At 43.9% G+C, this 16037-nt stretch overlaps 2 protein-coding genes across 4 annotated transcripts; one reads left to right on the top strand and one right to left on the bottom strand.

Annotated features, from left to right (window-relative positions):
- The first annotated feature begins 44 nt into the window (after positions 1-44).
- SAC3A (SAC3/GANP/Nin1/mts3/eIF-3 p25 family) lies at positions 45-8859 on the top strand. 3 transcript variants are annotated; one of them, XM_087526482.1, is made up of 14 exons: positions 45-468; positions 1057-1890; positions 2461-2661; positions 2739-2939; positions 3182-3280; positions 3797-3900; positions 5293-5458; positions 5644-6111; positions 6250-6390; positions 6902-6961; positions 7323-7453; positions 7532-7665; positions 7752-7957; positions 8269-8859. In XM_087526482.1, the coding sequence occupies exons 1-14, from the start codon at positions 415-417 to the stop codon at positions 8365-8367; spliced, it is 2898 nt and encodes a 965-aa protein (XP_087382608.1). In that variant the 5' UTR covers positions 45-414; the 3' UTR covers positions 8368-8859. The 3 variants fall into 3 exon arrangements, with proteins under 3 accessions (XP_087382608.1, XP_048541959.1, XP_087382609.1); XM_048686002.2 differs by having other exon boundaries at positions 2727-2939; XM_087526483.1 differs by lacking the exon at positions 45-468 and having other exon boundaries at positions 1177-1432; positions 1525-1890; positions 2727-2939.
- A 1441-nt stretch (positions 8860-10300) lies between these two features.
- On the bottom strand, positions 10301-12110 carry LOC125520944 (protein CANDIDATE G PROTEIN-COUPLED RECEPTOR 7). Its single transcript, XM_048685987.2, has one exon. The coding sequence runs from the start codon at positions 12019-12021 to the stop codon at positions 10648-10650; it is 1374 nt and encodes a 457-aa protein (XP_048541944.1). The 5' UTR covers positions 12022-12110; the 3' UTR covers positions 10301-10647.
- Between the last annotated feature and the right edge of the window lie 3927 nt (positions 12111-16037).

Below are 16037 nucleotides of genomic sequence, written 5' to 3'. Positions count from 1 at the left end.
TCACGCAAGCGCCGCGGTTATTCATTCCGTCTCCGGCACGTTCTCCTCTGCTCCGTCTCCGACGAACTCGTTGCGACACCCAACCAAACCGCGACGCAACGCATCCAAAAAGGGCAACCAACAAAGTTCGCTGCTCCTTTCTCCCACATCTCGCTTTCCGCATCCTCCTCTCCCCACCTTCGCTTTCTGCATCCCCGCTTCCGCCCAAAAAAATCCCCCCTCAATCCCGCCCACTCGATTTCCCCCTGAATCCCCCCCGCCGAACCAACCCGTTGACCCGATCTCCCCGTGTTTTTTTTCAATTCAATTCGTCCGCCGCCGATTTTCCCCCGCTCGTCGTCGAACTGAATCGCGCCGTCCGTGGCGCGGCGGCGGCGGTTGACCCTTTCGCGCTAGGGTTCGGGCTCGGGGACGATGGCCAGCCACGGAGCTGCGCCGGCCGCCGGATCCGACGCCGCGCGCGTCGAGGTATGCCACGTGACCCGCCTGTTGATTTCTATTTTAGTATTTTTTTCAGAGAAAGTGTATTAGGGATGGTTTGGTTCCTGCCATAAGCCCCGTGCATTGGCTTGTTCTTGTCTATTTGGTCTCGGTCCGCTGTAACCAATTCGTAGCTATGGTAATCACTGCGGTTGTAGAGGGTTCAGCCTTGTGATGATATGCTGTGCAATTAATTGCGTGCATGAGATGTGCTCCAACTAAGCTGACGATTGTGGCTTGGAAAATAAAACGATTCTAGCTGATTTTGAGTAACTCATGCAAGTGTTGTTTTGTCGTGTTTTGTGCCAATTTTCCCCTTACATGAGGCGTGACATAAGATATTATTCAATGGCCTTGCTGCAGTATAGTGTGTATAAGCACGTCGTAGGCTGGTGCTGCTTAATCAGTTAATCTTAATTTCACCAATGCTGCGATGCACAACCAAACCATTTTATACCCTACGCAAAACCGAACTTGCCTTTTAGATTAACGCCGCACTGAGGATAACCCTTTTGTAGTTGGTCATTGGTGCATATTAGAATCTATCTGAATGATGATTAATTTTCTTAATGGCAGGTCAGCGGCACAGGCCAGACAAACCAGCCTGCTTATCCGCCTTTAGTTTCTGGGGATCATTCATGGTCCTCTACAACTGGCGCAGCAGCAGCAGGTTCGTGGAACTACCCAGTGGCCAATCAAAGTCAAGACGCAGTATACTATGATCCGCAAAGGGATGTATCGGTTTCAGGAGATAATCAAAATGTGGCGAGCAGTGCGCCTCCTGCTGTACAGTCGACTATGGGCTTGACAAATGCAAGTCATTCTCATGTGCCTTACTCAAGTTCACTTCAGCATGGCTACAATCCTGCAGAATATGCAAACTATTACTATAACTACCCACAAGCAACAAATAGTTGTTCTGTGCAGCAAGGAGGAGCAAACCAACATTCAGGTGCAGCTTATCAGCCTCTTACTTCATTTCAGAATTCTGGGTCTTACGTTGATCCTGCAAGTAACACATATTACAATGCTGGTGGTCACCAGACTGCGCCAGGATATGCAACCACCAACTATTATTATCAGACCGACACTCGTAATGATGGAAGCTCAGCAAACAATTATGCCCAGTCATACCAGAACTACCCATCCTCCGATACCAATGCAGCCCAAAGTTCCAGTACAGTGCCTGCCAATTCTTTCTTATATCAGCAACAGTACAACCAGTGGCCATACTATTACAATCACTCTGTGCCAACTCCTGCTGGCAATCCAGTTGCTGGGAGCAGCAACATAGATAATACAGTCGTTAACACCACTTCTGGTTACTCTTATCCTAGTATGGAGCCACCTCCGCCGGGTACTACACCATGGAAAAGTAATTCAGGTGCTTCTGTTGCACCTCCTGTACAGGTATGTTGCTTCCTTCCACTGTAAATTGTTAGTTACCATATATAGCCTTTTCCATCAGATTCTGCCAATTGTTTCTCACAAGTTTTAGTCTGTCTAGCCATGTTCGTTATTCTGGACAATGATTTCTCATAAGCTTTAGTTTGTCTAGCCATGTTTGTTACTCTGGAAACAAAAAATGACTACCTGTTCTATTGGGACTTAAAAAAAGGTGGTTAAAAGGGGAAGTTCCCTCCCTTACCTGTATGTTGTTAGGTAGAAAAATGAGACACCCTGCGGACCGAATGCGGGTGGGTGAGGTTACAACCGTCCACTCTTGCCAACCGAGTACTTGCTCGGTTCTCAATTCTATTGGGACTACTGCAATGTCCCTTCCATTTTTTATAAAATGCCCCTTCTTGTTTGAGAGTTATGTTGTCTGTAGGTCTTTAGGGCCTTTGACATGCTATTTTTGAACCCCTTGAAGTGCGAACTGATAAATAGTAGTATGGCATGTGAATTGTAGCATGTTATTTGCATTTTTTCCACCATGGTAAGAGATTTGCTTTTCACCTAAGTTTTACTACTTTACAGGCTCCAAGCGTTCCAGAACCTCAAAATCAGTACGTCCAACAAGCGCAAGTAACTCCAGGGTTCCAAAACCAGTATGCCTATCAGGCACCAGGTGTCCCAGTGTCTCAGAACTACTACGCCAGCCAGGCACCAGCATACCCACAAAACAATATGAATGTGAATCAAGTACCTTTGAACAACCATGGTGATCAACAGAAGAGTGTAGGTTCAAAAGGTTTAAGCTCAAATATTTTCTCAATCAACCATGTTTTCTGATAAACCTTCAGCCAAATATGCAGGGTTCTTTGACGACAGGTATTTACAGTAGCGAAAACAAAACACAGATTCCGACCATTCCTCGAATTGCTCCTGGTTTCTCTATGGTAATACCAAAGAGTGAGAAGAAAATTGTAGGTGCTGATTTGGCAAAGAAACCTGCCTATGTTAGTGTTTCTGTGCCGAAGAATGATGACAAAGCAGTTCAAAATGGTTCAGACGCTGTAATTTTCTCCTCTCCTTTTTTTTGGTCATCGTTAGTACCTGTTATGGGTTTAGTCTTTGTTTTTGAATCACAAGGTAAGTTATTACCATATATGAAGGCCTAAAGTGCATCTTAATTGGTTAATCCCGACCGTCTTACTTAAATAATGCTGTAAATCTTATGTTTATAACAACACAACTGCGCTAGGTCATATTTTGTGGTATTCGTATTCACCAACATTTTTTTTCATCCCATGTTTAGAGATCTCTCCCTTTTTCGCTGCGTAATTATGCCATGAGGAATCTTAGCCGTTGCAAGGATGAGGCCCAGAGGGCTGCTTGCCAAACCATGATACAACAGGTGAAGTCTCTTTTTATTGGCTTTTGTTAGTTTCCACCATTTGTAAAAGTCGCCATCATTTTATCAATGTCAGTCAGATGGGATAGTTATCTGCCTACACGCCTGTAATAAACCAATGCCTACTCAAGCATTGATGCTATTAAATTAGGACCTCAACTTTCTTAGGTTGCAACAAAACGCAGTTCTATTTTCTAAGCACATCTAAGGACTTGCATTGTACATGCCCTTAGCCATAACAGAGTTGATGTGCTATCCACCCTATATTAATGATATATGCATAATGAAATTGGCATGTTTGATGTCTCAGTGACTACATATGCTGCTATTCACGAGCAAATGCCTGATGTCAGTCCTGTAACTGAAGTTGCTTCAGTTACTGGGCATCTGATTGATTACCGTGTTTCATTTTTTTTCCTTTATTGATTCTCTTGCTTCTGCTACATCATTTGAATGGTTGAAGTTGTTTGATTGGTTTTGTCATATCAGTTTCTCTCTTTTCTTTATGTTTATTTTCAGATCACAAGCAAAGCTATTAGCAATGGAACCCTCCTTACTAAGAATTGGGACACTGAACCGCTGATTCCTTTGCCAGAGAATCTTTTGACCATGACCGAAACAAGGTATGTGCTTCTCTTATATGCCCATCCCTGCCAAAATATAAATAAATTAAATCTGTAAGGTGACAATGCAGTGTTGTTGAGACCTAAATGCATCAGGTAGGGCAATATTGTGGTCTGTTTCTTTGGATTTTTGTGGTACCATACTGCTGTGCTTTGAAAACCTCTATAATGATTGCATTTTTCAGATCATACCATTTCCATATTTTGGTATCATCTTGGACTGACACCCTAGAGAAGTGCTGCAAACTAAGAAAATACCAGAGCATTTTATTATTTTAATAATTGTATAATGACCACTAGATGAGCTTCGGCACTTCTTGGATATTTGTAACACTGATAATTCAAGCAAGAACTGTACAGTGGAGCTAGGGAAGTATTACTTAGTTAATAACAATGAAAATATAAATAAATTAAATCTGTAAGGTGACAATGCAGTGTTGTTGAGACCTAAATGCATCAGGTAGGGCAATATTGTGATCTGTTTCTTTGGATTTTTGTGGTACCATACTGCTGTGCTTTGAAAACCTCTATAATGATTGCATTTTTCAGATCATACCATTTCCATATTTTGGTATCATCTTGGACTGACACCCTAGAGAAGTGCTGCAAACTAAGAAAATACCAGAGCATTTTATTATTTTAATAATTGTATAATGACCACTAGATGAGCTTCGGCACTTCTTGGATATTTGTAACACTGATAATTCAAGCAAGAACTGTACAGTGGAGCTAGGGAAGTATTACTTAGTTAATAACAATGAAAATATAAATAAATTAAATCTGTAAGGTGACAATGCAGTGTTGTTGAGACCTAAATGCATCAGGTAGGGCAATATTGTGGTCTGTTTCTTTGGATTTTTGTGGTACCATACTGCTGTGCTTTGAAAACCTCTATAATGATTGCATTTTTCAGATCATACCATTTCCATATTTTGGTATCATCTTGGACTGACACCCTAGAGAAGTGCTGCAAACTAAGAAAATACCAGAGCATTTTATTATTTTAATAATTGTATAATGACCACTAGATGAGCTTCGGCACTTCTTGGATATTTGTAACACTGATAATTCAAGCAAGAACTGTACAGTGGAGCTAGGGAAGTATTACTTAGTTAATAACAATGAAAATCTAACCTTGTCTGATTGCGGATCATATTGGTCCTAATGGCTAATGGAATAAAAGAGAAGATAAACAGATTATGGTACATTTCAAGGGTTTACTGGAAATTATTTCCTTAACTGCCGAAGGGTATCCATGCAAGATTTATAAATTGGCATATTATTTATGTGCTTGGTAAACGGCAAGCCATCTAGTTCCATTATTAGGCCTTCTTTCTGTTTCTGCGGTTCCCAGGATCATAGCTTTCTGATTTTTTTTATCCTTTACACCAGTGCAAACAATTCAAGTTCCTTGCCAACATCTTCTACCCCTAAAAGACGGCTGAAAAGTAGGTGGGAGCCTGTTCCGGAAGAAAAGGTTACTGAAAAGGTGGAGCCACTAGCAAAAGCATTGATGAATGGATATGTCCACAATAATTTGAAAGCCCAAAATACGATGGTGAGAACTGGCATGCTGCTCTTGTTAAAATTTTGCCATCAAACAGAACGTACAGAATGGAATCTGCACTGCTATCTGTTGCCTTTAATTTCCAAACTGTCATTATCGATTTATGCATTATCACATGCTTGCATTTATGCTTTAGCGAGCTCTTTCTCTGAAATACCTAATTGCCTGTTATGCAGGGTAACAGTTGGAATTTAGGGAAGTCTCTCCAGTCTCCACATGCACCTTCAAGCAAAATCAGCCACCGGCTTTCCAAGAAGCAAAAGATGGGTAGTTATTCAAGTGTGGTACAAAATGGAAACACTTCAAGTGATAGTGATAAGGAGAAGGACCTGACCAAATATTACGCCAATGCATCAGCATTAGCAAACTCACCAGAGGAAAAGAAACGCAGGGAGCACAGATCTAAGCGTTTTGAGAAGAGTAAGGATTCACCATCAAAGTCAAGAAATTCTGCAGTGAATAAAGATGCCATGGCTCGTATACATACAAGAAGACCCATTTCAGCTCTTGTTACTGGAAGTTATAAAGATGGCAGCAGCTTGGCCGTCGAGGATATGGACTGGGATGCACTGACAGTCAAGGGAACATGTCAAGAAATTGAGAAGCGATATTTACGCCTCACGTCAGCGCCTGATCCTTCCACGGTAATAACACTCACTAATTGTCTTTCATAACTCTAAACCGAAAGGCATTGATAGCATCAGTGCAACATTTTATTTCTAGATGGCAGTCTATCCATTCTACTGTTTGTTTGCTTATTTATCTGAATACGTTCTTTGCAGGTAAGACCAGAACATGTCTTGGAGAAGGCGCTTTCCATGGTTGAAACATCTCAAAAGAATTATCTTTACAAGTGTGATCAACTGAAATCTATTCGCCAAGATCTTACGGTTCAGAGGATCCAGAATGAACTGACTGTGAAGGTAGTCTTCGTTCTTCATGGCATCCAGTTGCCTGGAACTGTGGACCTCATTATATCAGTAACTTGATAAATGCACAATGTCTATATGTCTATTTAAGTTGCTAGTCAGGATACCATACTCGATATACTCCCTCCATTTCTGTATACAAGTCCACTTCATATTTTTTATGCCTACCTTCCCCGGACCCTGCGCAAGCAGGAGCTACGTGCACCGGGCTAACCTTTGACCATTAATTTTACCAACAAAAAGTGAGTTATATGCAGCATGTCATTGGATGCACATTCCAAAGAACTTTCCGATGATATATTTTTGATGACATATAACCCATATTTTATTGAGCAAAATTACAAGTCAAAGTTTAACATGAAAAACGAAGTGTCCTTGTATACAGAAATGGAGGGAGTATTAGTTATCTGGTGCAGACGACCAAAAGAAAATATTTGTTAATGTTCTGCACTGGAAATAAGTTAAGCAATCCATTGTCTTCTAACCTTCAGATTTCTTATTTCAGGTTTATGAAACTCATGCGCGTTTAGCACTGCAAGCTGGTGATCTACCTGAATTTAACCAGGTCAGTTTGTCTTGTCTTATCTGATTCTTTCGAAGTATCAAACAGTGGTGCACATGTTCTGTTTGCTAGCCATTGCAACCAACTTTTTATAGTGTTGTACGGAATGCCCAAGAAGGGTTTTTCTTTCCTATTAGTAGCAATCAGAAGTTTGGTTACACTTTATTAGAGCTTTTCTAGTTATCAGGTTCATCTAGTGTATGCTTTACTAAAAAGAAAGAAAAATATTGCTTTTCTGGTAATGGTTCAGGAATACTTATTGACATTAGAACTTGATGATGTGGCTTTGTAATGAACATATTTGTAATTCAACTGCTGCATGAGTGACATAATTTAAACTATTTCTATGTGCAACCTTTTGCAGTGCCAGTCACAACTGAAGAGGCTATATAGAGAGGGAAACAATGGTTGTTATTTTGAATTCTCTGCCTACAATTTGCTCTGCGTCATGCTACACTCTAATAACAAACGTGACCTGTTGTCATCAATGGCAAGGTATCATTTTGTAAACAGTACCATAGCAACCTATTTAGTTCATAAGTGGACTAAATTTGATATATACATTATTTTCAGCTTGTCAAAAGAAGCCAAACAAGATGGAGCTGTCAAGCATGCCCTTGCAGTTCATGCTGCTGTTTCATCTGGCAATTATGTAATATTTTTCAAATTATACAAACAAGGGCCCAACTTGAACTCTTGCCTCATGGGTAAGGGCAATTTACCACCTTCCAAGTTAATTCAATGCACTTCTGTTTCCGTAAGAGGTTTTGATGTCTGTAGCTCTCTTCAACAGATCTATATGTGGAGAGGATGCGTTTCGAGGCTATAAAATGTATGTCTAGATCATATCGTCCCACGGTACCTGTGGGGTATGTTGCACAGGTTTTGGGATTCTTACTAGATGGGGAGGACAGATTGGAAGAATGTGAAATATGGTTAAAAGCACATGGTGCCGTTCTTTCAGTAGATAACAGTGGAGAATTGCAGATAGACACAAAGGTAATGATCTCTCTCTGGACAATGTAATATACTATACACTCCTTAATGCTATTCCTTGAAGGTATGTTTCACTTCAGTTGTGCAAAGTTGGATTATTGTCTTGTCATAGTGTGCAGGGGGGTGATCTATAACATACTTAATGCAGAACATGCTAATGAAGTGCTTTACAGTGTTGTGCTGAAATGTTGCTAACCTTGTCCAATACTAGAGAACAGTATATTTGTTTTAGGAAATGTAAACTATTTGTTTAATCTATTTTGATGTTCTAATCCTGCATGTTTTTCCCGGCATTACGTTGCATTGCTCCACAGGCTTCTTCTAGTACGCTTTTCATGCCGGAGCCAGAGAATGCGGTTGCACATGGTGACGCGTCACTTGCAGTTAACGACTTCTTTGCACGTACATTGTAGAAGGTGTACACTCATCGGCGTGTTGGTGCATATGGATGCATTGCACATGCTCGGATGAGAATACGCTGTTATGTGCCACAGGAACATGAAATGGATCAGCTTGAGAAGCCCAAGAGTGCTTCTTTGCCTAGAAGGTTGGAGCGAGGATAGAAAGCCACACTGGACTATGGGCATGTCCACTCGATGGCTGCAGTTGCACAGCTCCGGTGAGCTGCCGCAAGGCAAATTCGGAGCATTGACCAACACCAGCGACGGCTACCTGCTGACAGCCACATTTATCTGTCGGGCCGCTATCTGAGTGAAATGTTTACAGAAACCTCATATTTGTTTGTAAAAGTTTTAGAACAACTATAATTTTGTGTTTTGTATCAGGCAATTTATACACTAGGTGTAGGGGAAAAGATAGGGACGAGAAAGATTCGGAAATTTATTTGTAAAACAGACACACAGCCAATCCTCTTAATTTATGAAAACATCTCTTCTTTTTGCCAACGGAATCTGTTGAATGTTGAAGTTTCGGACATGTTGATAAATTCTGCTGAAGCTATTGGACTGTGATAAAAGACGTACGGTGCTGCCGCCGCTTAGAAAATGAAGAGTTTGGTGGAGCATCAAAGCTCAAAAGGCGCAGCAGAACAGGAACAGGAAGATCCTAGACCTGAGGTGTTGCCGTTTGTTGCTAACCACTGGCCTAATTGCCGGCACCCAACCTATTTTACTCACTGTCTTCATTTAGGAGTGCCTTTTTAGGGCAGTGTCGCTAGCTCCTGCTCTCTCATTCTACTCGTCAGCAGCTACTGTATCTTATGCACTGCCGAATATCCATGTCTGAGCGCGAGCTCATCTACACCACATGAACAGTAAAAAACTAAAAACAATCTGACTTCTTTTTGCATGGAAGATGTTGCGTAAGTTTTATCTTTTTTGCTGACAGCTACTCAGATGTCCAAATGAAAAAAATTTGGCACGGACCTCACACTCTGAAACATCTTCCATGCCATTTTTTTTTCGTTTTTTATTAATTTTTCTAGTATTTGTTTTGATTTTACTGTTCATGATGGGTGTAGATGAGCTCTTAATGATCCATGCACTGCTATCATCTTCTGATTTCTGAGATGTACGTAGTTTCCGGTCAGGAATGGATCATTCGGAGCTCACCGACGGCATGCCATGTCCATGTCGATATCCTCCTCCCTTCCGTGCACTGTCCCCTCAAACTTTCATTTGTGTTCATGCTTGTTTTAAGCCGTTAGGTGCTTGGATCATTGGAACAGAAACGGGAAAAGCTGGACAGTGATGCATTACCAAGCAAGTTGTGTACCATGCGCTAGACACGCCCAACTGGAACCAGTAACGTGCTTTGCTTCATTTTAGCTTCCACGAGGATCTCAAACAATGCCCAACCACAATGCATTCCAGAAATGCAAATCTGTAGATAGCATTACACCTAATCCGGAAGATGTTTCAGGGCACTGAAAAAAGGACTGTTCTTCATCAACAGACCTTTCTTCATGGAGCCTTCATTGATGTTGCTGGCTTTTCCTTTTTCAAGTAGACTTCTTTTCCCTTCCATTTAGGATGAAAGGGGACCTTTCCTCCCCAGCCCCGCTTCATTTTAACCCCAATTTAGAAAATAAAATAAAATACGTACTACTCCCTCTTTAAACTACTCCCTCCGTTCCTAAATACAATATAAGTTTGGTTCATAGTGGAATCTCTCCAAAGACTTATATTTAGGAACGGAGGGTGTAATATAAGATCTTTTAGATCACTGCAGAGGGAGTACTTTTTTTTTTCTTTGAAAAGGAGGATAACCCCATAAAAATGAATAATGGGGTTTCCGTTGCAATGAGTGGCAAATCATAAGATACATCACCACATCAAGTTGAGTTAACAGACAAACAAAAGGATCAGCAATGGTCAAAGAATGAAATGACTGATCACCACACAAAATTGCAGCAAATTTCAAACATTGCCTGAACAGTAACACCTGCTCAATTAATTCCCTGCGCACTTTTCAAGCAAGAACCTCTTTGCACGTATCCAGTTTAGTATCCTGCGTCTCATCGGCAAAATTTGAAGCTACAAGGGAAGAGGAACAAATATAATCTTACAGCCCTGCGGTACATACAAGACGATGAGCTATACCTGCTACCTGGTATCTGTATAAATAGTGTGCTAAAGTCTCAGAGGGGAGATCAGATCAGATAAACAGGTTACCAAGAGAGCAATCAAGGCACAATTGCAGCTCACGGCATTGTTGCGGAAAATTACAAATGCTCAGAGCTCGAATTCCTCTTCCCGGAGCACCATCTCCGCGGCCTCCTCGTCGTCGTCGTCGAGAGAGAAGTACTTGCTCCTCTCGGCCGGCCTGAATGTGTAGAACATGTACATGTAGAACGCCATTGATGCCACTTCCTCGGCCAGGATGCTCACCCACCGGTACTGGTAACTGGCAATGGTCCTCAGCGCAAACACCACGATCCTGGTGAAGTACAAGTACCCAATGACCACAGTGTAGAACTGCCGGAACAGAGTGAGCTTGGACAGGTTCCGCGCCGCCTTGCCGTCGGTCTTGGACGTCTCCCGGAGCGACCGCATGGACCAGACGACCGGGAAGAGCACGGCGCAGCAGCAGGCGACGTCGACGAAGAGCAGGATCTGGTTCCATGTCACCCAGCTCTGCATGAACGGCCCGGTCTCCCCGATGACCGCGTCGGCGATGTTGGCCATGACCTGCAGCGGGATCACCACCATGAGCACCTTCTTCTCCCGGTCCTGCAGGAATGGCCTCAGGAAGGACCAGCCCGTGCCGACCAGCACGATGACCGCGAAGAGGATGACGCCCTTGATGAGCTGGAAGAGGTAGAAGGCCACGTCCCAGCCGTGCGGCGTGCCGGTGACGCGGATGTAGTGCTGGTCCTCGGCGGCGGAGAGGCAGTAGAGCAGGCGCGCCACGAGGAGCGCGGACATGAGGTGGTGGATTTGGTTGGCCGCCACGCGGTCGCGGGAGAGCGTGAGGTAGGCCCAGCCGGCGAGGAACGCGGCGTAGCCGAAGGCGAAGAAGCCGTAGATGGCCGGGACGGGCGCCTGGCCGACGGGGAGGTAGTCCTTGGAGCCGTCCGGGTTGGCGTTGTACATCTCGGTGCGGACGTTCATGGAGACGAGCGACTCCGGCGCGCAGTTGGCGAAGTAGAGGCTGTACTCGTCGGGGTGGGTGACCGGGAAGGACTTGTTGTAGTGCCCGCCCTCCATGTCAAAGAAGGTGAAGAGCTTCTTGACGTAGGGGCTGGAGAGGACGCACCCGGACAGGTCGGGCTCGTCGGCGCCGGTCGGGTCGTCCGGCTCCGCGCGCTTCTCCGCCGGCGGCCGCGACTCGGAGGCGGCCTGCAGGAGGGACTCGTCGGCGAGGAGGAAGAACCCGATCTGCTTGGGGTCCGCCCGCGCGAAGGAGGAGGAGACGGCGGCGCCGGAGAGGATGATGCGGACGGCGCCGGTCTTGGAGAAGCCGAACTTCTCGAACAGGATGGTGTGGCGCGGGTCCTCCCGGAAGGACTCCGCCCGGATCTCCGCCGCGGCGGGGGAGGCGAGGAGGAGGGCCCCCGCGGCGGCGAGGAGCAGCGGCAGCAGGAGGCGAGCTCCGGCGTCGGCCATGGCGAGATCTGTCGCCTGTGGGGGGCGGAATGCGTGGGAGTGTGTCGGTGTGCGCGTGGGCGGTGGGTGGAGCGGGGCAGCGGAGCACGGCCGTCTTATGTGGCGGAAGGGCGGGGGTTGGATGTGCCTCGCGATTGGTGAGAGTTCGGTAGGAGGTTGACTTGGGCAGTCGTAGCCGACGGTGCGATGGGAAAGTTTTTTGTACACTTCGGGGCATCACATTCACGACTGAACGGCTTGTGTAGCATTATGAGAATTTGAGATCCACCAAGTGTCATTTCCTTTTAGATCTACCTATTCTTATAGTTCTACTACCTTCGTCTGGGTTTATTAGTTATCTTTATATTTTATGTCAAATTTTGATCATAGATTTGATAATAAAATAAAATTTTATGTCACAAAAGTTATTTTGTTGGATTCATATTCGAAAGTGATTTTCGACGTTACTATTTTTGTGGCATAGAACTTAATTTTTTTGGTAGTTAAATCAAAGGTTAAAGTTTGACCCAAAATGCAAGAGGGACTAATAAACAGGACGGAGGTAGTATGAATCATCACTTTAAGAAATCTTTTCTCATATGCCCATACTCTCCCACATGGCTTTGATTCAACACAACTGGGTGGTTTTAAGGTTTGTACCCCGTTTCACAGAGGTTTTGGAGTAAGTCGGCGAGATCAACGAAAAACAACCCCCGCTTCATCTACGCTAAAAGTACTGCACGCTGCCACACCGCTTCCTTTTTTATCGGTGTGAAAATGAAAACATGTTATTCAAAGTGTTTGTTTGGCTTGATGGTCTGGTTGGCTATTAGTGCTGTGGTCTTTGGTTCCTTGCAGGGATAAGGTACTTTTCCCTCGTAGTTTCGTGTGCGCACGAATGTACCTTATCATGTCCTTGGTGGACCTAGAGTAATCTAAGTGTCTTGATTTTGCTAATTCTAACCCTGGAAAAGTGTTACCTAATTGCATTGATGTTGTAGATGTTGGGGAACGCAACATGCAATTTCAAAAAAATTCTATGCTCACGCAAAATCTATTTAGGAGATGCATACCAACGAGAGGGGGAGAGTGTGTCCATGTACCCTCGTAGCCCGAAAGCGGAAGCGTTTGACAACGTGGTTGATGTAGTCGAACTTCTTCTCGTTCCGACCGATCAAGCACCGAACGTACAACACCTCCGAGTTCTGTACACGTCCAGCTCGATGATGTCCCTTAAACTCTTGATCCAGCAAAGTGTCGAAGGAGAGTTTCGTCAGCACGACGGCGTGGTAACGGTGATGGTGAAATGATCCGCGCAGGGCCTCACCTAAGCACTACGAAAATATGACTGGAAACTTAAACTGTGGAGGAGGGCGCCGCACACGGCTAACAGATGTTTGTGTGTACTCTAGGCGCCCCCTCCCCATATATATATATAGGTTGGGGGGGGGGGGGGAGGCAGCTAGGGGGCGCCCAAGTAGGCCGAATCCTACTTGGGCTCCCACCCCAATTTGCCCCCCTTCCTTGTTTTGGCACTAGGAGAAGGAAGGAGGAGGCGCCCCCTTTCCTTTCTCCCTTGAGAAGGGGAAGGAAAGAGGGGCTAGCCCTCCTCCCTTGCCTTCCCTAGGGCTGGCCGGCCTGGTGGAGGGGCGCACCAGCCCCCAGTGGGCTGGTATGCCCCTCCCTAGGCCCATTAAGCCCATATAGCTTGCCGGGGGTTGTCCGGAACCCCTTCCGATGACTCGATACGTATCCGGTACCCTAGGAACACTTTCGGTGTCCAAATACTACCGTCCTATATGTGAATCTTTACCTCTCAACCATTTTGAGACTCCTCGTCATGTCCGTGATCTCATCCGGGACTCCGAACAACATTCAGTCACCAAATCATATAACTTATATAATACAAAATCGTCATCGAACATTAAGCGTGCGGACCCTGCGGGTTCGAGAACTATGTAGACATGACCGAGACACCTCTCCGATCAATAACCAACAACGGAACCTGGATGCTCACATTGGTTCCTACATATTCTATGAAGATCTTTATCGGTTAAACCGTAATAACAACATACGTTATTCCCTTTGTCATCGGTATGTTATTTGCCCGAGATTCGATCGTCGGTATCTTCATACCTAGTTCAATCTCGTTACCGGCAAGTCTCTTTACTCGTTCCGTAATGCATCATCCCGTAACTAATTCATTAGTCATATTGCTTGCAAGGCTTATCATGATGTGCATTACCGAGAGGGTCCAGAGATACTTCTCCGATACTTGGAGTGACAAATCCTAATCTCGATCTATGCCAACCCAACAAACACCTTCGGAGATACATGTAGAGCATCTTTATAATCATCCAGTTATGTTGTGACGTTTGATAGCACATAAGGTATTCCTCCGGTATCCGGGAGTTGCATAATCTCATAGTCGAAGAAATATGTATTTGACATGAAGAAAGCAATAGCAATAAAACTTAACGATCATTATGCTAAGCTAATGGATGGGTCTTGTCCATCACATCATTCTCCTATGATGTGATCCCATTCATCAAATGACTACACATGTCTATGGCTAGGAAACTTAACCATCTTTGATTAACGAGCTAGTCTAGTAGAGGCTTACTAGGGACACTGTGTTTTGTCTATGTATCCACACATGTATCAAGTTTCCGATTAATACAATTCTAGCATGAATAATAAACATTTATCATGATATAAGGAAATATAAATAACAACTTTATTATTGCCTCTAGGGCATATTTCCTTCAGCGGAATCATTCGCTCATGAGATGCATGTTAAGGTTTGAGATAAAAGCGAAATCTGTCATGAATTCAATCATGTTACAATTTAGTCCCGAGGCTTGGTCCCACAAATGTTAGCTAGATCTTATGAGTTCCATTGGTCCTTCCTCCCCATTGAAGCCATTGGATTACATTCAAATATTCTACTCTTTGGACTATAGTTAAAAGTGTAAAAAGTTAATTTTGTGTGGACACTTGTGATTGTTTAAGGTTATGCTTATGCCAAACACAAGTTAGAGTTTCTGATTAAATTACGACGTCATGGGGAATGATGACTAACCCTACCGAGTGAGGACTTTTAACTTGGTAAGATTTGTTAATGAAAAGAATAATGGTGACATTAACCATCAATGGTCTTTAGTGATTAATCATTGGATTAATAAGTGGGAATTGTTGGAGAGCGGACTTTTGGTGCTCGACCACCATGGTGGGGGGTATTTTCAAAAAAAAAAATCAAAAATCCCATTTAAAAGTGTCAAAAAATTAGAAAATATTCTGTGGAAACATATATGTGTACCACATGAACGTTTGAAAATTCGCTTGAAAAAGTTGTGATTTGTAGGCTTTACAAAGAAAATTCCGGCCCAATAACATAATATGCTGGCCCATCTAGAAATACGTATTTGGTCTTTTTTGTGTGCACCATGTATGAAAATATAATGTTATGAAATTTTGCATATACGTCGTATACATGTGTGTGTTAAAAAAAGAAATCGAACATTTTTGCTTTGTGGAAAATTGTATTTTGAAACCGTCCACCATGGTGGTCGGTTACCGTTGGCATTTTATTTGTCTATGGATGCGTGTCGGCCATCCAATCATGCCCCATACATTTCAAATGAATTTGAATAAAACAAACGAATTTCAAGCAAACCAGATAATTTTTATTTAAACCAGACCAAATCATTACATTTTCAACATATTTCAACTAAACAAAAGCGCATGAGACTTTTTAAACCTACTCTAAAGGACTGCCGGCCGTGTACGTGGCCGTGTCCCACATCTTGTGTTCTCCATGTCCGGCAAGCTCACCGGACGCGAGCTCCGAGAAGTGAAGCAGCGGGAGGTGAAGAAAAGGAGTGTCGTTCATGGGACCCAAGCTATGACGACCTCCCATGTGCTACACTTCCTCACCTGAGTCCATCGTGTCACAACCTCAGAAGTGGGCGGGCCAGCCTTGTGGTCATGGCGGTGGGACGCGAACCGTGGTGGTGGCGTGGGCGATGCGAAGCTGG

Source organism: Triticum urartu, chromosome 1A, assembly GCF_056163025.1.
Source record: "Triticum urartu cultivar PI428250 chromosome 1A, HENAU_Tu73, whole genome shotgun sequence".
Classification (NCBI taxonomy): domain Eukaryota; kingdom Viridiplantae; phylum Streptophyta; class Magnoliopsida; order Poales; family Poaceae; genus Triticum; species Triticum urartu.
Note: the sequence above shows the minus strand (reverse complement) of the source record. Positions and strands in the feature narration are given on the sequence as shown.